At 39.1% G+C, this 21,812-nt stretch overlaps 1 protein-coding gene across 5 annotated transcripts in view; it reads left to right on the forward strand.

Moving 5' to 3' along the window:
• Positions 1-21,781, forward strand: part of LOC124630553 (transcriptional coactivator YAP1) — a 33,343-nt gene extending 11,562 nt beyond the window's left edge. The window contains exons 2-6 of one of the 5 annotated variants that reach the window (XM_047164547.1): positions 14,157-14,302; positions 17,285-17,428; positions 17,558-17,715; positions 18,709-19,026; positions 19,545-21,781. In XM_047164547.1, coding sequence (XP_047020503.1) covers positions 14,157-14,302; positions 17,285-17,428; positions 17,558-17,715; positions 18,709-19,026; positions 19,545-19,640 — 862 coding nt within the window. In that variant the 3' untranslated portion in view covers positions 19,641-21,781. The remainder of the gene's footprint in view (positions 1-14,156; positions 14,303-17,284; positions 17,429-17,557; positions 17,716-18,708; positions 19,027-19,544) is intronic. The other 4 variants (XM_047164606.1, XM_047164669.1, XM_047164743.1 and 1 more) reach the window with 4 other exon arrangements.
• The last annotated feature ends 31 nt before the right edge of the window (positions 21,782-21,812 follow it).

A 21,812-nucleotide genomic window follows, 5' to 3' on the forward strand; every position in this document is an offset into this window, starting at 1 on the left:
TACCTATCAAGTTAAAAGATCTGTAATCTAAAGCACACTTGCCATACCAACTTCTATAGATATTTTTTATAAATATTTACATCAGTTTACAGTTTATCCATCGATTGTGAACATCTTTTATGTTTGGGTTCTTTGTGTCTCCTCTCTCGCAAAACAGGTCTACCAGATAATGAAGGTCGGCTTAGACCGCGTTTCCAGTTTCCACATTATATAGCTAAGACATAGGTAATATTTTGAAACTCCCCGAGTTACCAGAATTTTAAGTATGGATACTTTTTAAGTACCTAATTAAAGCGTAATTCTACCCAGTCCCACTTCCTCAGATTGTTTTATGTGGATGTTGTGTGGAGTAGATTGTAAGGCATATCATCTAGGATTCAAACCGACTAGCTTCATGTGAAATTATTCTGAAGCTGAAGTCTAATTAGAAGAGCTGAATCTGTGGTACGACCAAATCAATTTGCTAATCCAATTTTTATGCACCGGTCCCGATACGGATAAAAACCGACGTATGCCAAATTGTATGTTGAAATTTCAGTGCTTGGATGGTATTATGGGTGCGTGTTGCGCAGAGCTAAGTAGCGTCGACGCCGGCGGCGCGGCGGCGGCGCCTCGTACCGTCGTGTTTACGTCTAATTTAGGCGCGAGCGCCGCGACGTCGCCCCCGCGCCTCCCGCGCTCTGTCCATTGAACACGGTACGCGCGCGGTTATTTCGGCATGCCGAACGCGGCACTGCGACGCCACGGAATATCCTCACACTGCTACTTTCTTGTGGTGTCGATGTAGGTTACGGAATTGTATTGATTTATATGCTATCGAAGGTGCCCTTGTCACATGGAGACACTAGTGCCTTTAAGTATCTACAATCCTAAAATTAACGAAATCACAATGACAATTCAATGAACAAAGTAGAGATGATTGATGTATGTATCTTCAGTTTTCTTCTTTACATTTGGAGAAATTATGAAAAAAAATATTATTATTTATAAAAAAAATACTTGTTTGCGAAGGAATACGTTGCGGGGAAACCCACACACTCATAACAAACTGAGAAACGTGTTGTTGGTAATGTCCTAAAAACAGTTACAGGTAAAGTCATCTGGCACGAGTGCACGAGGTGCACGAGTGATGATGAATAAGGCTGGACTGGTAGCATTTAGTAGAAGTAACAATAAATAGGTACCTACTAGTAATTTTTGGTTTCATTCACTAAGTGACAAATGAAGATCTTTGTAGAATAGTTATCTAACGTTAACAACATAGGAGTTTTGATTTTCTGGTTAATCCTAACATAATGGGGCACGAAATTAGTAATTTCTATAATGTTTTATTTTCAAATAGAAAAGATGACCAAAAGAGAATCTATCTAATAGTAAATAAACAAATCAAATGAATAAACATTATATAAACACCAAATGCGTACAAAGAAACGCGAGCTTCGAAAATCTTATTTCAAATTTAATTTAATCTGTTTAAAGTGAGTGGATCGCCGTTTTTCACCTCGGAGAGTTAACGAGCCCATGTCCTGTGATGTTACCGCAGCTAGCCTTGGAGGCTGCGGTACGATCCGACTTCTCGGAATCGCTCCGAGCCCTCCCCGACACCCCTTCGCCCCTCGTAATCGCCTTTCCTGTCAGGACACGCTTAGTTGTTTATGGTACCTGAGAGTGCAGCCCGTCACAATATCGATAGGTACCTGTTGAAAGATGTATTTTATAATTTATCATTTCTCATCTTTAACTCTACTGTTTTGGTAATGCAATTCATTTTTAATATATGAAGGAATACCCTGTCTGAACACTGTTTAGGCTTCAGCTACTATAATTTTGTGTTCTAAAGAAATTCAAAAATTAAATCTATTTTATTGAATTATCGTGTTCGGTATTGGTTTTTAACTTTCAAAACACAAAATTTGCAAAACTAAAAAACTAAAAATAGCTTACTATCAGAAATCTTCTGTGGGACTTTAAATTCTAAGTTAAGCAATGTTTTTCTAATGAACAACAACTAAAAACCATTTGCTTTAAGAAAAGTTACATTTGATACAAAAAATTACAGATAAAATTTAAAAAAATATTAAAATATATTTTTCAAAAATGTTATCGATATTATTTGCATCGTCACTAGCCACTGTCAGTTCAACTTGATCTCTTTTTATTTTCTTTATGTACACCTGAGTTGTTAGTAACAAAGGCATTGATTTTTTCTGTCGGCTCCGCCCTGGCCTTTGAGTGCCTCGCCGCGTTTCTTGGTACCGGCGCCGATCATTCAGTAATCTTCGATAGCCTATCGATAGTGCTCTCTGCGGTAGACCATGCTGTTCTACATTTAAACAGACAGCATTGCCGAAGTATAACCGTTCAAGAATTTCGTATATCAGGTTTTAAAGTAGGTAGAACTCTGTTACTAGCTCGTTCGCTCTTAAAGAAGACTCGATTGGAGATATATAGTTTCTAGATTTTAATTGCTTTAGTGAGTAAGAATAACTAATTTTCTACTGGGTGTCACAAAGATTTATCATTGACCATAATAGAGAAGTTCAGACCATAATAAAGCCTCACTATCGAGGCTCGACAGGTGAAGGATATATTGTCGGTGTGGTTTCTTGAAATATGACAGGTGCATATGGAACTTCTAATTATTGTATTACCATGTCATCAGTTGAAGGGTTAGAAGATTATTTAACAAATAAAACTTTTTCTAAACGGAATACGAGTTGAAAGCAACATGTCTGTTCTTAGTTTATGGCAAGGTTCATTCATTCACACTAATAATGCAATTTCATATAACGACCTTGATTTGTCAAACAATCGAAACTGGGACGAGTGTTATGTAAATCAGTACTTAGTATGACATTTTACATCTCGGGGGCGAGATGTCTGCGTTCCCTTCTCTCCTTTGGCATTTCGCAACTTAAGTATGCGCTTTGTTGCGAATGTTCGGCTGTCCTCCATTTAACATTTCAAAAACTAGATAGGTAAATAGACCTTACCCATAAAAGTTGAATTTAACACTGCTTTGTGTTATACCAATAAACGATAATCCTTCTCCAAATGATATTCAATGTACCTGCTCAGATGTTTTAAAACTTGTAAAGCTTTATTAAAACTGGTCATGAAAATCTAATCGGACAGCTTTACGGAAATTATCATCTCTTGACCGCTAGTCGTTATACCGCAATCATTAGCGAGACATGTACAAAATTTCGTTTGAATAGAATATAGTGATCATGGATACAATATTATTGTAGAACAATCTCAGCGGATGGAAATCATCTACCTGCTGGCTGACTTTATCCTGTGGCATCAATGACGTAGCTATGGCGCAGGAGGGTTCAAGGACCGCTAAGTCATTTAGTAGCCAGGTACAAGCTACTTGCCTCGAGGCGGGCGGCCGCCATATACTTGCTCAACTCTGGTTGCGTGTGGGAAATGGTCTTTCGTCCTGTCGCCATCGCTCGAAAGCGGCATAGTGTGACCGGGATGATATTTGCAAATTATTAGCTATAATTGGTTGATTGTTATATTTAGTTTCTTGTCTCGGAGTTGCTTTTGAGAATACTGAAAAACTCGAATTGCTTATTTCCGTCCCGTGTAGAGATTCTAGTATGCATCATTTGAGGGCTTGTTATTAAAATGGCATGAATCTAAACTCATCAAAAGAGCTACTCGTTCAACATTGTTTGGAATGTTGGTCATCGATAATGATAATAACTTTATGGTAAGGCATGGCGATGTGCTATCGACAGCAAAAAATGCAGTAATACGAATCACATCTCGGGCCGATTGATGAGGTAATACGACGATGGTATGATGGACGGGAATGATGAGCCGAGAGTGAGACGTTGCACCGGTTAGAGGGAGTGAACGGGATGCAGATACAAACACGGTCGGGTCTAAAGTCCGCGACCGGCGACCGCCGAACGCTGCAGGACAGTAGCCTCGGAGCTGCAACGACGCACTCTAGACTGGGCCTTGCCTTTACAATTATAGTTATCTTGAAAACATCTAGCTGCATATGTGTCACGAGATCAAACAAAAGAAATACATTAAGAAAAGGACTTGTTAGATAAGATATCACGGTTACGGTAATACAACCATAATGGCGGATACATACCTCCTTAAAGCTGTACCAAAATAACATCTCCTATCATTAGTTGTCTCGTATTCTACGTTAGCATAAACATGAGCTAATGTAAAAAGGGTGTCCTGTCCACCGTGTTAACTGTTTAGTTCCTGCCTACATCCAGTTCCGGTGCAGCAGCAGCGAGCGAATGTCGATCGCGACCATTAGAGCTTCCTGTGCGTCCACCAGTGAATGGGCGCACTATCCGCGACCTGGCTAGCGTTCGCCATATGAATGGGGATGTGCGTACTGCACAATGAATTATTCGTGCCAGACTGGCTTCCGTTGGCGCCGGACACATGCTCCGTGTTCTGCCTTTTTCGCTGATTAACGTCTAATTATAGGGTACAGCTCTCCACCACATGACTCCTAGTGACTCAGTCCGACTTAATAACTGCACAATGCCGTTCGGGACTTATTAGTAGCTGTGCTGAGTTTAGGAGCGTTGTGAATTTAGCTCAGTGGGTGTAAGTTCGTGCATGCATCGTGGATTATACGTATCATACTGTAAATGACTGATATGCGAGTGTGGGAGTACTGTCACTGATTGTGTCATGTTGATTACTGAACATTATGTTTATGTTGACGACCTCGATGGCGCAATGGTCACCATGCCGGACTGCCGTACCTGAGGTCCCGGGTTCGATTCCCGGCTCGGTCGACATTTGTGTGATGAGCATGCTTGTTAGCCGTGGTCTGGGTGTTACAATATGTATTTATAAATATGTATACAAGGTGTTGATTTGCATTTGTGCCATAGTTCAGGAGGAGGACATACAATACGTAAATAATCGATTGGAATTACAGTAGATGGGAAATAACTAATATGCACTGCTTTTTTTGTCATTGTAATGTCGTGGTATTTCCAAAGTAATCCAATTTTATGAATGAAATTTATGAGTGATCGTTGCGTATGCTTTGTGTTTGCGTTTGTGTGAGGGTGCAGCACGGTTTTAACGCCAGTAACATACGCGCAGAGTTTAAATAAGGCTAGATGTCATTTACGGAAATCCGAAAAAAAATTAAAGATAAAAAATTACGTACCAATTTTTTTATTGATTTGGGTCGAGAATCATTAGCATAATTACCTCCTTGAATATGGCACGGATGCAAATCAACAGCTTGTATATTATGTAGCTATATGTAGTTTATCAGTTGTGTTAGCACCCATAACACAAGTTAATTAATAACTTACCATGGGGCTAACTGACCGTGTGTGAAAAGGTGTCCCGACATTATTGTCCCGACATTATGTTTCACTTTCGATGACGACTTATCTAACTCTTAAGTGTCGCACATTTTAATGATTTGCGTATTAATCTTGATGAATTAAAACTGTGTTACAAACAGTAGTTCTCACTAGAGCTGGGCTGGATGATGTCACTTTCTTTTGGCTAGTGTCTATAAGTCTAAGGACTGCTAAAATTTTCGATGACAGTTTTTACGGAGACTTCCATTACGAACATTAGGTAGAATTAGGTATTTAACTACAAGGAAAATATAATTAATTCATTTAATCAGCGACAGTATTAATGGACTGGTCTTATGTCCTTACCCTTCTATGTGTATGCTGGAAATAATGCATGAGTCCACTCATATTTTATTTGCAATCTTAAAACCCACCCAGAGAGTTGAACAGATAATGATCCTTCTTTTTGAGCTATTCTGGACCGGCACAAGACGTGATTGACGTAGTTTGCTACACAGATTCCCTTTACACGTTTCTAAAAGTGACTTTTATGAGCAATTTTGCGAAATATTTTATGACTTTTAGAAATAACTTCATTATGGCTTCTAAATTTATTTTCTCTTCGTAGTTTGATAACGCTTAAATGTTGTCTGATATTCCTTTCACCAGTTAAGCGGTTCGAAGAGTATAGTATAGAGGGTTTTCTGTTCGTTATTACCTCTAAGAGTTAATTGTTTAATTAAATTGGTTATTTCGAAACTACGAAGACAGCTAGTACCTACCTATCTCAGTAAAGGAAGATGTTTATTTAATATCTCATTATCTATGCTTTGACCATTTATATCTCTGTATACCTTACTCACTATTTCTGGGAATCGTTTGGAAAAGAGGAGTCTGTGATAAAGTGTTGTGCCGTCGACCCGGATACTGCCTCAATAGCGGCCCCAACCTAACTGACTCAACTCGATTCGAAGCCAGGTCACGACGCTGCTATCCTTGTTGCACGCAAAAATATAACGCATTTCCTCTTATTTAAATGTCTTAATTAATATCGACGAAAACAACAAAAGCCCAGTTCATTAGTGACCAACTTCAAGTAATTTTATTATTGACCCGCTGGCTGTGATAACATTGAGATGAGAGGCACAAGATTTTGGCGAAAACATATCTTTATAATTTAAAATGCGTGGGTGCGCTTGAAGGAATGACAAATCATTTTTGTGTTCACAATATTCTGAGATAAGGCGAACGTTGTATTATCTCTTTACTTTCTAAAGCTAGATGAAAAAACACGTTGTTAACCTCTGGCAGCGAGAGGCAGGCCACCGCACGGCAAGGCCGACTGGTCCGGTTGCCGCCGCGCCCAGCCTGCGCCCGCGCCGCCACCGCGCCACCGCGCGCCGTGCGTGAGTGCGTACGCACCGACACACGTCTATACTACATGAACGACTAAGCACATTTATTATGCGATTAACATAATAAATTTAGCTTCTGCAACAATGTGGATGTTTCTAAGTACTGTTGGTTTTTGTATTGATAAAATTAACAAAAACGCTCAATAGATTGATTGCTCTCTTAAATAATTATCAATGTATAAAGAAAGTAACAATTTGGTATGAATAATCAGTTAAGGGACAGATTATTCACCTTATTTTAATTGCATAAAAGGAAAATCCAACAGCGAAATATATAAATTAGGGCCTTTATTTCATTTATTTAGATGAAATAAAGTCTTTTTCCTTGTTGGCTATAGAAGGCACTAAACTATTTTGCCTGAAACTATCTTTGCCATGACCACAAGGTACAGTCGTATTGACGTTTTCTTTGAATGTTCTAAACCTTGCCAATCAGCATATTTGCGTAACAAATTCTCAAAACAGACCTTCGCAGAAATGAGATCGGTGTCATCAAAAATAAAAGTTCAAAGAAAGTTGTAACGAGTTTGTGATAATTCATTAGATCGCCTAAGGAAAATACGTTATATACGTTTTGGCTGGAACAGTAGATCCCATAATAAAATCATTGGCCGGAAGTCGATGCGTCACTAGTGCGTTTTCGTCCACTTCTGTTAGTGTGAGTATCATGTGCGCTCTACAGTGTAGGTGGCACGCCGCAGACACTATGATATTATCGCTGCTGATTATCAAGAGTACCTGCGAAGACAGCCGACTCAGCACCAATATAAAACAAACGTTCTTAATTCGACTTAAAACACAGTAAATCTAAATTAACTATTATGTAGTCCTGTTCATTTGTATGATGTAGTGGTTACATGTTGCTCTAACGCTTGTATAGTGTTACTGATTATTCGTGTGTGCGTTTATTTACGTACGCGAGCGCCGACTCGTCCGAGATTCAAATTTAGAATGCCGTCTCCGCCATGTTGTTCTCAGTGAAAAACCTACGATCCTGATCTGTCGCAAGAGAACGTGGCAAATCCTTATAAAAGTGTCCCGTATTAAATAAGCACCATTTCCAAAGTAATCTCTCATTTGATAATACCTACTTTGTTTTTACTTTTAAGTAAAATAGCTCGAACTCTTTTGATGGAGACAAAGTAGATAGTAATTTGTTTGGATGTAGAGTACAGATCAAGTTTACAGCTTTGTTATTTTGAGGCCGTCTGAAAATTCAGTTAACGTAAATAAATGTTGTTGGTAACTAAGTGTATTCATGTGAATGAATGAGTCACGCTCAGAATTGGTTCAGTTCAGTTATCCGCCAGATTGTGGCAAATTGCGAAGTAACCGCCTAGATCTGTTGAAACATACATTATGTCCCTTTGTCCTGCTTTGTCCAGACGCCACTGTTGATAATTCTACCTACAAAAAAAAGTTTCACTGCTGTTGTGTAAAACACACGATTGTTCATAGAAATGCAAGAGTGATTTTCAATATGGGAATTAACACAAAATCTTCAAAACTCATGTGGCGTGGGTCTGTGGGCGGTGAGTTCGGGTGGCTCATCGTCCCTCTGTCTACTTAGACGACAGACCCGTGTCGACGGCGCGCGTTGTTCCACGCGCTTCTCAAAGAGATGTCAGCAACCCCAGCGGGGCCCAGCAGGGCCAAGGCCTGCCGGGGCTGCGGGTTGTTCGAAAGAGATACCGCGGCCCTGGTACATAAAAGGCCTATGACGGAACACGACGGTTTTTAGTCAGTAAGAGTCTGACACTCCCTCACCGCTGCTAACCCACAGCGGGAGGGGTCATTTGATGATTTTTGACGTCGGAAAAAAAAAGGTACATAGGTTGGTAAAGTAGCAAATTAATCCAAATCGCTCGAGTGCTTAGTTTATCAAGCGTAGGCATTATATTTTATGTGTGTAATTTACCTAGTTCTTATTTTGTGCACTTAGTAGCAGTATCAAGCAAACAATTATTAGTTGTAGCAACTACTTTCGTGTTTATTGCATAACGCACGTGTCTGGTGACAACAACAATATTCACATTAATGGCGCAGTTTTATTTACACAGATACTGATCACTGACACTAGAACAATGTTTGCCAACAGACGCTTTGTTGACGAAACGACACACTTCGGTTAACGGTACACATACGTACATACTGTTTATGCTACCATCTATTGCATTACCACTACAAAGAAACCATTTGCATGTCAATATTGTGTCGATATTCCACGATTTCCACATGAGGGGCCCAATTGTTACACTTCGACCGTTTTCTCAATTTGTAAGAGAAGGATAGCTCTCATTTATATTTATTCAAATCATAGTCACCTCTCTTCTGATGACGGCGGAGTTGGTAGGTTTTCATACACTCGATATATCGTCGCCTTATAATTTGGTGTGCTAAGACATAGGCAGGCCGTGTTTCGGAAGGTACGTAAAATTTTTGGATGCCGGCTGTTTGCAGAAGCAGATAATGTGACCTGTCTTGCCAAGGGGCATTTAAAACTTTAAAATCACGTAACTTTAACATTTTACACCAGGCTATACGCCTGAGTATTTATGTTGTTTCCGGGTTGGACATAATATAAAGGTTTATCCCCTCTTACCTATTAGGTAACTTAAATATGAGGAGACTATATTTGTTTTTTGACCTTAACATCAATAGATACAGTGAAAAACCCGTTAAAATTTGTGTAGCACGTTTTGTAAACAGAAGCAAACATAATACAAAAATGTAGTTTTGAAACTGTTCTTTCTCGCGGTTGGAACCTGGGATTGAACTCACAAGTAGTCTTAATTTCCTTGCTTCCTTGTTGTTTTTTTTTGCAATACCTTCTTAAATAGAAAATAGCTGTAAGCATTATTTACTTTGGCTATTAAAAACAACACTATAATTTGATTTCAAACAAAAGAGCAAACAAAATCTGTCTTGAAAATGAAAATCAATTTAGAAGACAATTCGCCTTCTTCGAGCGTCATACACTGGATTTATTTAAATTGTTAATTAGCTTATTACGTGACCTTCGCTTTATATATTTAAGTAGGTATTCCCAATTTATTGTATAATCGGCTGGCGATAAACCTCACTTCAGGTTAAAGAAAAATCCAGTGAAGTGATATGTAGTGTAAAACGTCGCACATTACATATTGTAACCGCACATGAACTTGATTATGTAATCAATCCAGGAATAAATAAAGCTGATTCGTTTCGAGGTTAGTCGGTTTGTGGCTCGTGTTGTTGTATACCGCGGCGTCTATTGTGTAGTGTTGTGTGCAAGTGGAGAAGTGGGAAAATTGCGCACCAGACGAGGATGTACGTCCGATGTGACGCGCATCCGGTGCAACCAGAGCGTCTTACACTCGCACGCTTGCCCGCAAGACACACGCACAGATGCTACTTGTGGAGATTCACTGTTTCGATCGTAACATCGTCTAGATTTAAGTGGTTTCAATTGTAACTGATGCGGGCTATAATTACGTTTATGACGTCACCTCGCGATTCAATTCTAATATATTGATGTTTTGTACAGAATAATGGAAATCATTTGAATTACATATTGTACCTAGCTATATATCTACCTATTTATAAGTAAGTAGATAGTGTAACTACAATCTACTGTTCGTTAACTTTGAAGACCTTACTTTAAGGTCTTTTACCTACGTTTTTAGTGATAGGGAAAATGAAAAAGCTTATCATCAAACTAGGGAAGTTAGATTAATAAGGTCTTAAATCAAAATTTGTTGGGTCAAATAATTACATTCAATGGATCGAACACTTCAGTAACAATAAAGGAGGTCCAAGTATAAAATTGGATTATGTTACTAAACAAGCATGCTACATTAGGAACGAGTTCCTGCATAGTGTTACAATAATGACCATAATATTATGGCTGCGTTAATTTGAATAGGAAGTGATCATCACGCAGTTGATGACAAAGAGTGAAAACATTTTGTGTATTATCACAGTGCAGCCCCCGTTACATATCACCATGTATACGCGCCCACTATAATGTATTGGCATCTGAATGAGATTTTGCGAGCTGCTACTCAACCATCATAGTTATTTTAATGTTTATGTTACGTCGACGGACGCGATGCCAACTTTATTTTCCGTTTAATTGAAACACGAGGCATTTCTCCGAATTCGTCATATTGTGCTCGCGAATCTGTTTACGATACATACTTTGTTTGCGATGAGAAGTTCATTTAGTTTTGAGCGGGCAAAACAGTTTTTCATTTCTTTATAATAAGTTCCTCATTTGTCCCGTCGGCGTTCCTAATTTGTTATGCTGTCAAAGTGGAGCGTCCTAAATAAAGCTACTTACAAGACTGGTTAAAATAATGTTCAAGATATGTGGTCTTAACCCTTGTTTTGATTGCAATCTGTAACGGTGAAAACTTGTTGTCATTGCAAGTGGTGTGCCTACTTACGTAGCTAGTTAAGGATTGGTTACAGCTGCTCGGTTTAGCTTGGTATTGCCATCTCGATAGCATTCGGTTTGGACAGTAGGCCGACAGGCATCAACAGCGCAGACACCAACACCCGGTGTGATTGTGCAACACTGGAAGGCCTTCGCACGAGAGAAATGGCGGGCTGTTTCTTAACGCTCCTTGTCATATGGCGATTGTTCACTAGCGACTATTATGTAGGTATCTATCTAAATTCTGATATTGCGAGGCTTTGTGCGTATGACTTACCGATTCGTTATTGCGTTATGTACCTATATTGCAAATTGGGTGCTCGCATTTACGGGAGGTCACGTTAATTCATATCATTTATTTATTTATATATTTTAGGAAGGTATGTTGGGTACTTGTTTTCCATTAGGTACGACACTCATCAGTAATTCAATGATCAAAGTTCGTGCACTTCGTGCTGACGTTTTGCTATTTGTCGGAGAGTACCTATTGCTGTTACCTGTTTAACCAGAAAAAACTGGCAGTACGTAAACAGGGATGATGTTCATGATAACATTATAACGGTGACATAACGGTTCAGCACAGGTTATACTTTCTCTTTTCTGATTCATAATTTTATCTGCGCAGAGGATACAGTCGTAACGTATAACACTTTCTCATTTCAGTTTTGCTTTTTTCGTTTTTTATGACTGCATGTGTAACGTGTTTCAAATATGGCTAAATATGAAAAGTTCTCCGAAACTATTGCGAATTGTAGCAGTATTGTATTATATAGATCTTTTCAATAGGAATACTTTACCGTAATGATGACTAAAGCTAACCTGGTATCCATCCGCGTTGCCAAATCCAGTCATCTGCGTTCTGAGAACGATCGATTACGTGTTTGCCTTTGCGGATTGTGTGCAAAATAATGTGAATGTGTACAAACAACATGATGAGTGCGGGTGGCGAGTCGTATGTTAGATACAACAGTTTGGTCGGTGTTATGCAACTCGAGGCACCCCTCCCCGCGGGCGCAGGCTCCACTGTAATTACACACTTGCCCGCACCCCGTCGCCCGCGCCGCTCTTCACTTGAAGTGGCGTGATATGCCTACATCACACATTTCGCTCATATTGCTAACCACATATTATTCATTAAAGTTATTGTTGTCTGAAACAAAATAAATAGGTAGGTACTTACCTACTTAGGTACATTTACTTGCCCAAATGTTCTGGAAGTTCACATTTGCGGTTTTCGATTCTCAGTGCCCGTTTGTGAAATGAGTGAGTCTAACTTCTACTATGATATTTTGACTTTCCTTCCAGCCCAGCCTACTTCGTGATAAACATGAGTGATGAAGTTATATTTAAGTAGTAAAAGCATGTATAGGTATTAGTAGGTAATTCATCGTAGGTGCTACCTATATCCAGTCTTAACAACAATTATTAAAATACTGCCATAGGTAGTAGATATAGTATAGTCTAGAACTTGAGCCTTCATTAGATTAGTAGGTATCTTTAAGTACCTACTGTTTCAAGTTTTCCTTCTACAAACTAACTTTTGGAAAGTCCAACGTTTACATAATGTACCTACCTAAGACATAACTGCATCACGGCTATGTGGTGCACCTGTTTAGGTGGTTATAGGTTTCCAAAATATACTTGTTCATCAGGTTCTTGAGATCAATGTAAAAAAACTACAAGTAAAGATCTTTATTACTTTCTCTTAAAATATAGGTACCTATAAAATGTTAGTATTTATATCTAAAACAAAATACTCTTACACGAGGCGAACGAAAACAATGGCTTCGACTATATGCAATTAACTAGGCATAGGAACTCGTATAATGAAGTATTACCCATTGAAGTAAAATAAACCATGACTTACGTAATCGCTTGACTGGTAAACTGTGACAATAATTATTGCAGCCTTTCAATAACACAAGGACTATCACATGGACCTATAGAACCACCATACACACCATATACCACGCACTATAGTATGTACATATATGGCATATCCTATAGAGACACATACCTACCCATTTACCATCAATCGATGTTTTTTTATATTTACTCATTCCAGTTCCTTCCTGCTATCCGCGTAACAGGAAGGAACTGTGTTATCACCTTTTCTACTGGATTCAAAAGAGGACAAAACACCACTGAACATCCTTTCGCGTAACGTGGTGTTACATTTACGTTGTATTTCCAATTTAGATGCTTCTTTCCGATCGTGACACATCTGATTATATTACAAAAATAATTGCATTGTAGAGGTATTTAATGCACTTTATTCATGAGAGAACAATTGGTCCCAGTCCGGTGTCCAGCTGACGCCCTAAAGGTTACACATAGTTTGGAAGTACCTAATGAGGAATTAAACGCAGTTGATAAGTAGCAGTGCAGGTGCGCCTGCGCCGTGCCACGTACAGGTGCGAACATTGCTTGGCGTGACATCGCTAACAGCTGATAGCGCGCCCAAGTTCATTACCGTTCCGTGCAAATTGATTTGCCGAGCTAATGACCCCATCCGCTTTCCAATGCACTAACTTTATGTAATGGCAAAATAAGATTTCAAACACTAAAATACTGCACAGCTGCCCCGTGATAGCAAAATAAATAGAAAATCATTGTAGGTACGGACGCAATCGCCGAAATGTAGCCGCCAAAATATAATCGTCGACGCAACCACGAATGTGATAGTGCCTACTTTCAGTGTAAAGAAAGTAAAAGAGTCATTCATCATGGCGGTGGCTATTCACTGGGTCGCACTCGCACACTCCGTGTCCGGTTTTGTCTACAAATTGGTCACATCGACCGCTAAGTGGGAAGATTTGGCTCACACGATGCCGATGTTGCTAACGGGTTTATAATGAATGCTTTACTATTCACAAGTAATGTCTTTGTTCGGAAAATACGTTTCTATTACATTTATTGTCTCTTTTAATTCAATTTTGAAGTTCTCAGGTAATTTTGTATTTGGTTGTTTGGATGTGAGGTGCTGACTTGGTTGGTGTTTGTTTTCAGTCACATAACGAAGACGACGACATGGGACGACCCGCGCAAGACGTTGGCGGCGCAGTCGGTGGCCGGCAGCGTGCAGCATCAGAGCACAGACGCGCTGCTTACGCAGGCCGCCTCGCCGCAGAACATACCTAGCACACCCGCACCAGGTTCATATCTATTCATTTCTAAGCTAACTACACCCATACTAAAACAGCGCACGTAAGTAATCAGCTGTAGAAAAATAAATCTGGAAAATTACGATTAATTATGTACAATAACGCACGTACCATAGGTATACACAGACAATGCATGAATGAAAATAAAACGCACTTTATGTAGGTAAACATCACAATACTGTATAGTGATTGTGGAATATTTTTTATAAAAAATAAGTACCGTCTCATAATAAATTATAAGAAGAAGCCACCACCATAGAATAGAAGTCTCTTTATTTACAGAGATTTACCATGAGTTTACATAAAAATATAGATTATAAATATACGAAGTAATTACGTAGTTAAACTAACACAAAGTTCACTCAATAATAATAACTAAATCACCATATGCATTGATAATTCTAATGACCCCTTTGTTATTTACGGACAGTAGGTAAATAACCATGTCCTACCTGGAATTATGAGACCAGAAAAAATCCATTCATGAGGAAAACAACGATTGTTTCAGCTAAATTTCCTGTAAATAATATATAAACTCAAACCAACTGTTTAATTAATAAATAATACTTTATCTCATGAATTATAGGTAAGTACTTGAATTGCCTCAATGCAATTAGTACTCACGTTCGTACCCATATCAACTCCATGGCTCTCAATGACGTCCATGGTATTTCCATAATATAAAACATTTTAACAAAATACTGATATGTTTAAGGATAATAATAGTGGTTGAAGCGTAGTGGCGTAAATCTGAGACTGGGTGTGTTTTTAATAATCTTTTGTCTTATTTGACTAGTTATTATGATACATTTGAGAAAAAGGGCGGTGAAAGTAAATTATTAAGGCGTACCTACCTAATCGCTGTGCTAAATCCTGCTGCTGTACAATGCAGCATTTTTTATTAATAAATAAATAGTAAAACATAGGTCTAGAATTCGACAGACTTTACTTATCCATGCTGAAATGAGATTCTTAGAAATGAGTAACAAGCAAAACGATAAGTAGGTACTCCTTTCTAATAAAGTGTTTTATCGTATGATTGTTTTATCGTAAATTATAATCATCAATATCAACAGTTTAACGATAGTTCATTGTTTTATTCTCTGGCCTCAGTTTTCACGTGATCTAATTGGCCACAGTGGCCATGTTTAAAATTATCATGGAACTAAAATAAAAACAAGTAAATAACCCGAATTCTAAAACTGATTTTATGACGGGAATTAACGCGTTGTTTCCGTCGGTCGATGCGAGACGAGCGTTGAAAGGTGTTCGGAAAATACATCGGTGTCCCGGCGCCCGCGCACAGCCGCGGCCATGGCGCCCGCGCCTTTCAGCGCCTTGCGACACATCCGCCTTACTACACGCGAACTACTCCACCACAATTAACTAAACTACGTGCTTCTTTGTATCATCATATGTACCAACGACAATTGATACAACGACAATATGATTTGAACTATACTTAGGTGAAATCAACAAAAAGACTCGAGATGTAAAATTGTTTTCGTACATGCATGATTTAATTAATATGACTTCTTCTTTGTGTCATCAAAATAAAGTCGCCGATTGTCGTGTATCTTCCGATGCACGTGCTTACCTCAATGAGTTAGTTTTTGAAGTCATGATAGTTTAAAAAATACGTGATCTATTCACGTTATGCGATCACGTCCAGAGGTCTGCCAGCGCCGCCCCGGTGGGATGAGCGCCGCACGTCGCGGCAATGTCACTATTACACCTAACTTTATCATCTCCACTACAAACACTTATGTAGATCAGGTGACAATACAAATAATAGTGTTTCCACAGTGCGTTCCTGCTTAATCTTACGTCGCGATAACATACCACAACTCGCACCACTGAATATCTTTCGTATAACGCATCTCTTGTCACGAGAAGTTATTTAGGAATCATCTATCAAAGTCTTGATAGTATTTATTAGGTTTGTCAACAGTAATCTAACATTGTTGACCGCATTTATTCTGGCCTGTGTATAAACAATAAAGTGTTCGAGCAGTAATAATTATTCACCCTGTTTCGTAGTTTAATCTAGCGGCGGGTAAAAGTACAAGCGGTGGAGGCGGTCATAACGTAATGCTAACGTAATATCGCGGTTAGTCGCCGAGCCGCGCTGTGCTGTGTCGACTGTTGAGTAATGATCATTGTAAATAATGTGTAATTACACCGCACGGACCGCACAAAGGCAACATACTTAATAAAGAAATTATCTGGCTAGATTGCAACTCTGATACCTACAGTGCATTCTTTTTCTGGGCAGTCAAAAGGAATAGTTCGGGCTTGCATATACCTACCTATACAGAATACCTAAGTAAATGGTTTAATTATAAAATAAGACTAATGAGTACCTAATACAAATGAAATCCTAGAACTAATACCTAATTAACGTTAAATAAATCCATTGTGTCATTTAACTGGGCGATGGATAACTACTTATTTATAAAACCACGTTCTAGATAGGATCTATTCACACTCACCTATTATATTTTTTTCTAAATCTTGTAGGAAAAGTGATGGTAATATTAGGCAGATGTAATATCATACAATGAATTGAGCAACATTAATAGCGATGATATTGGCGTTCAATTAGCCAGCCGAGTATCTGTGAATTGTTTATGAATGATCGCTTGTTTGTTGCGCTGCGCGTACACAAAGCGTGAGTGCGAGATGTGAGCGCGTCCGCGGCACCGCGGCAGCGCGCGTGCGCAGTGATTCATTTTTGGAAACGAGTGCCAAGCGCTGGGCAGGTCGCACTCGTCTGGCGCCGTCGTTTCTTGGAACGAGCTCACGCCGACCTTCCCGTTGCCCACCTGATTCTCAATCACGTGTGCGTACGTCTTAGTTCATAATGTGCTGGCTTGCAACTAGTCGCTGTTGAGAGAATCATTAGTTGTTTTCCTACAAATGACAAGTGTAACGTTTCAAAGGTACTGATTACGTACGTTTGATTGATTTCAGCAGCGAAGAGTACAAGTAGTAACACAACGACGGATCCACTAGGGCCCCTGCCGGAGGGTTGGGAGCAGGCCGCGACGGCGGAAGGAGAAATCTACTTTATAAATCATGCAGCTCGCACCACATCCTGGTTCGATCCAAGGATACGTAAGTATACAACATGTACAGTGAATGTCAGCAACGCATAAGTACCTTGTAAGATCAATTAAACATTCTTGACTCGGATGTATTGAAGCTTGCGCTTGCGGGTGCTGATGGTCTCGTGTCTGTTCCCAGCACAACACTTGCAGCGCACGCCGGCGGCGGGCGGCGCGGTGCCGGACGGCGGCTGGGCCAACGCGTCGCTGCAGGCGTGCCAGCAGAAGCTGCGGCTGCAGTCGCTGCAGCTCGAGAGAGAGCGCCTCAAGCAGCGCCAGCAGGAGATCAGACTCCAGGTAATACTGCTAACAATTACTACTTACCCCAACAACGTCGCTAACATAAGTCTGTTCAAAATCGGGACAAGTATCCCGCAAAAGCGACTCTCTGGCATTAACCCTCATGATAATATATGTATGTATTGAAGGAGACAACTTGTTTGTCTTTTTTGTGCGGCATATTGTAATGAGTTCATTAGCATACGACAGTTGATTTCATTTCCTGAATACTAGACTTCCGGGTTTATGCGGAACTGATAGATATGTCTGACCTTTACCACGTTTCAAAAAATCTTGTTTTCTCAATACGAAGTCCAAGTTATCTGCAAGATTTTAATAACTTCATATTCATATTTAATGATCTTGATAATTGGCTGTTATCATGTCTTGTAAGTAAGAGATAATAACAAGAGGACGGTTCCAATGCATAGCAGATATTTCGACAGTCAGCCGGAGACATGTTTAGTTAAAGCAAAAGAAGTTATTGCATGTATCGTTCATAATTCTATCTCACTCGTACACTGAGTGTTAGCAGAACACGTCATGGTAACGGCCCCTGACCAAGGTGAGAACCACGTTGAGTCTCCGATAAAGAGCTCTTATCAAAACGTTGTATCTTTGTTTACTATCTTCTGCAAAACTTGTTATAAACGATATGCCTTTTCGAGTTAGATTACACATAACCTTGCTCGTCAAAAATACTGATTGATTGGATGACGATATTCATTTCATTTGTTGTCTAATTATATTATCTGGGTATAAAGATATGGTTAAATAGATATACAAGAATACTACTTACATCTAGAAATGTATTTTTGTGTTTGTATTGTAAATACAATTTTACCTTGATTTTAATATGGGTTCAGTTCAACAGTGTCTGAAAAGTAACATACATAGGTCGCATAGCTATTGTGGTTATAATCCTATTTTGGTTAATAGATTCATAGGTTATTTTCGTCAAACAAACATCGTATCAAGCTAAAATTATAATGATTATGTTTTGTATTACAGCAAGAGCTAATAATGGCGCGGCAGTCATCATCGATTGTTTCGTCACTGGCGAACAGCACGGGCGTGGCCAGCACAGACCTGCCCCTGGACCCGTTCCTGTCGGGGCTGTCTGACCACCAGCGACAGGAGTCCGCCGACAGCGGGCTGGGCATGGCCGTCCCGCACTCCTACTCCATGCCCCACACGCCCGAGGGCTTCCTAGCCGGCATGGACGACCGCATGGACTGCACCAGCGAGGCCGGCGCCAACATCGACTCCACCGACATCACGCTAGCCGATAACCTCGACTCTACTGACGACCTGGTACCTTCTTTACAAGTAATTCAAATTTTTTATCGTAGACTTTCAATAAATCGTAGTCTTGTCTACGTCGTAGTCAGCGTAGTTAGCGTAGTCAGCGTAGTAGCGTAGTGAGCGTAGTAGGCGTAGTCAGCGTAGTAGGCGTAGTCGGCGTAGTAAGCGTAGTACACTGCTACGCGTGTTAACGGAGAAGTTATTCTTTGTTCACCGTCTGTCTTTACTCTATAAAACAAATATGTACCTGCATATAGCAAGTACTAGATCAGTTTATGAATAGTTGTTTGATTTTATGAAGAGTTGTTTGATATATACCGAAATGAGATTTACTCTTAGCAACAATGTTTTCGTCTTTATTCCACTAATTGATTAAAAATAAAATCGGTGACTTGCATGAGTCATTGTCGTGTCGTTAATGTTGAAAACAAAAACAACATAGTTAAATGATACTATCCTCACAAAGATCAGTGTAGGGGAGTCTACGAAATGATAATGCTGAATTTATGTTTGTTATAATTTGTAAAATATTTTCGTTTCAGTTGAACGAGTTCACAAACGACATACTCCTGGACGACGTGCAATCGCTGATAAACTCGACGCCGAGCAAGCCCGACAACGTGCTGACGTGGCTGTAGGCGCTCCATGCTTACAAACTTTCAAATTAGGTATTATATGTAGCGTAGCGTACTTACCGCTTGCATGACGTCGACCGCTATACAGTGTCGGTGACAACGGTAACGACCATGGTGTACATTTCACTTTGAAAATGACAATTATAGCATAACATGTGTAATGACTGATGTGGGATTTTGTGTGCTTATGATTTAGGATAGGTAGATACTTTCAGTACCAGTTCGATGGCTTCCAACAGAACAGTTAGACCGATGCGGACTAATGCATTTGGGTGTAGCACGTGTTATTTTTAGCCAGTAACGTTATATTTCAGTTCAAATGTAAGTTGGAAAGATTTCTCCGCATCGGTCTCACGGTTCCCTACTATATCTGCTCGCTTTTATGCAGAATTGGTTTTATCTCTGTCTCTGCATTTATTCGAATGAGATAGGAATACAAAATCGTGTGAGTATCATAAGTGTTCTACTTCGTTGTGGTGGTACATGTGTGGAATTTGTATGTCTGACTTTACAACACATACTCATCGCAATTCTTGACTTGGTAATAAAGTATTGTAAACTAGTGCCTTTCATCGCGGTTAGCACATAATGCTAAGTAATGTAAGCAAACAGTAACTCTCTTTATCTTCAACGTGAGCAGTAGAATCGTTTCTATGTTTCAAGCAGTTCAAGTAAGAGATGAGCTACGAGACCGGAGCCAAGTATCGCGAATCAGTAGCAAGACTATCACGAATGGCTAGTCAGGTCGCTAGCGGTGCGAGTGGCTGCAAGCCTGCTTTCGTAGCAGAAAGTAGTTGCGTTGCAACGCAATCATTCGTGAACTTAGTTTCCATATTCTTTGCACAGAGACTATCGGAAATCGTATTCTATGAATCGACAAACAAACAATATTTTATGATATATTTTAAAATTAAGATTGTGATAACATCTTGATGTAACAGTGCCTTATTGTGCCTTGATAAAAATTATTTATTGTTGTAATAATTTAGATAATGTTGAGATATTTTTACAATTTTCTATTGTCGAATTATTGATGTAATAGTGATTTGACGGAAAATAAACTACTTATGTACTTGTAGAACGTTGTTTGTCAACTTACACCGTCCTTGTGAATTTTCGAGATTATGAATAGACGTTAAGTTTTATAGTTAATCATGAAGTAGGTAATAATGTTGGCAACTATTATGTTTACTTATTATAGTTGGGTTGTAAGTGAACAATGTGACTACCTAAGCAATATTCAAGTGTATGGGTGCAGCTAGCTAGCTAATTTTAGGGAGTAATTGGAGCTCTAAATTTTGCCCCTAAGTGCCTTACTCAACCATTGTTATTGTCTGCCCTATACGCAGACTGTGCATCGGTGCCAACAAATATAAAATCTATTTTCGATAACTACTGTTATGATATTAGTATTATTTCATTAATGTTAGTTATCAATCATCAAATCATCGTCATATTATATAAAATTCTAAATATTTCAAAATTTTGTAAGCCCACCTAGTCTTTAGATTGTTTGTATGAGTGTATTGAATTCAGCTAGCTTGATTGATTAATATGATAATGGAATTAGGCCTTTAATATCAAATGCTACATTGAAAACTTTGCCATATTAGTAAAAGTACTATTATTCTTATAAGACTTGAATGTAATCTTCAGTTGCGACGCATAGCAATAAATAGCATCTCTGTGTAACTATTGTAATTAGACGTAACGGTGCTGGGTTGATGATACATTTAATTTTGTATTCTGTAGATCCATTTGTTGTATACTTTATATTTGTATTTGTCGTGTATTAATTGTAAGAGTGAGTAAGTTGGAGGCGCGGCGATATTGTGCGGCGCGGTGCACAAACATTCCAGTTGTGTGAGCCTCGCACGACTCCAGTCCTGCCTCTCGCTACACACTCATGCCGAGCAATATCGCCGTCCCGCACTGTAATCAGTTATTTCTTAAGTATAGCCTTTATGAAAAACATATCTTTTCAGTCTGATAACAGATGCAAGTTTTCTATGTAGTGTATGTAACTACGTGTATCAATGTTATAACAATGAAATTACGTGTCAAACTTATTAATTTACTATAATTTCATTGTAAATAATTCGATATTCTTATATGAATTAAATAAATATTTGTTTTAATACCTATTATATATTTCACTTCCCACAATTTATATAA

This window comes from Helicoverpa zea, chromosome 1 (assembly GCF_022581195.2).
Source record: "Helicoverpa zea isolate HzStark_Cry1AcR chromosome 1, ilHelZeax1.1, whole genome shotgun sequence".
Classification (NCBI taxonomy): Eukaryota; Metazoa; Arthropoda; class Insecta; order Lepidoptera; family Noctuidae; genus Helicoverpa; species Helicoverpa zea.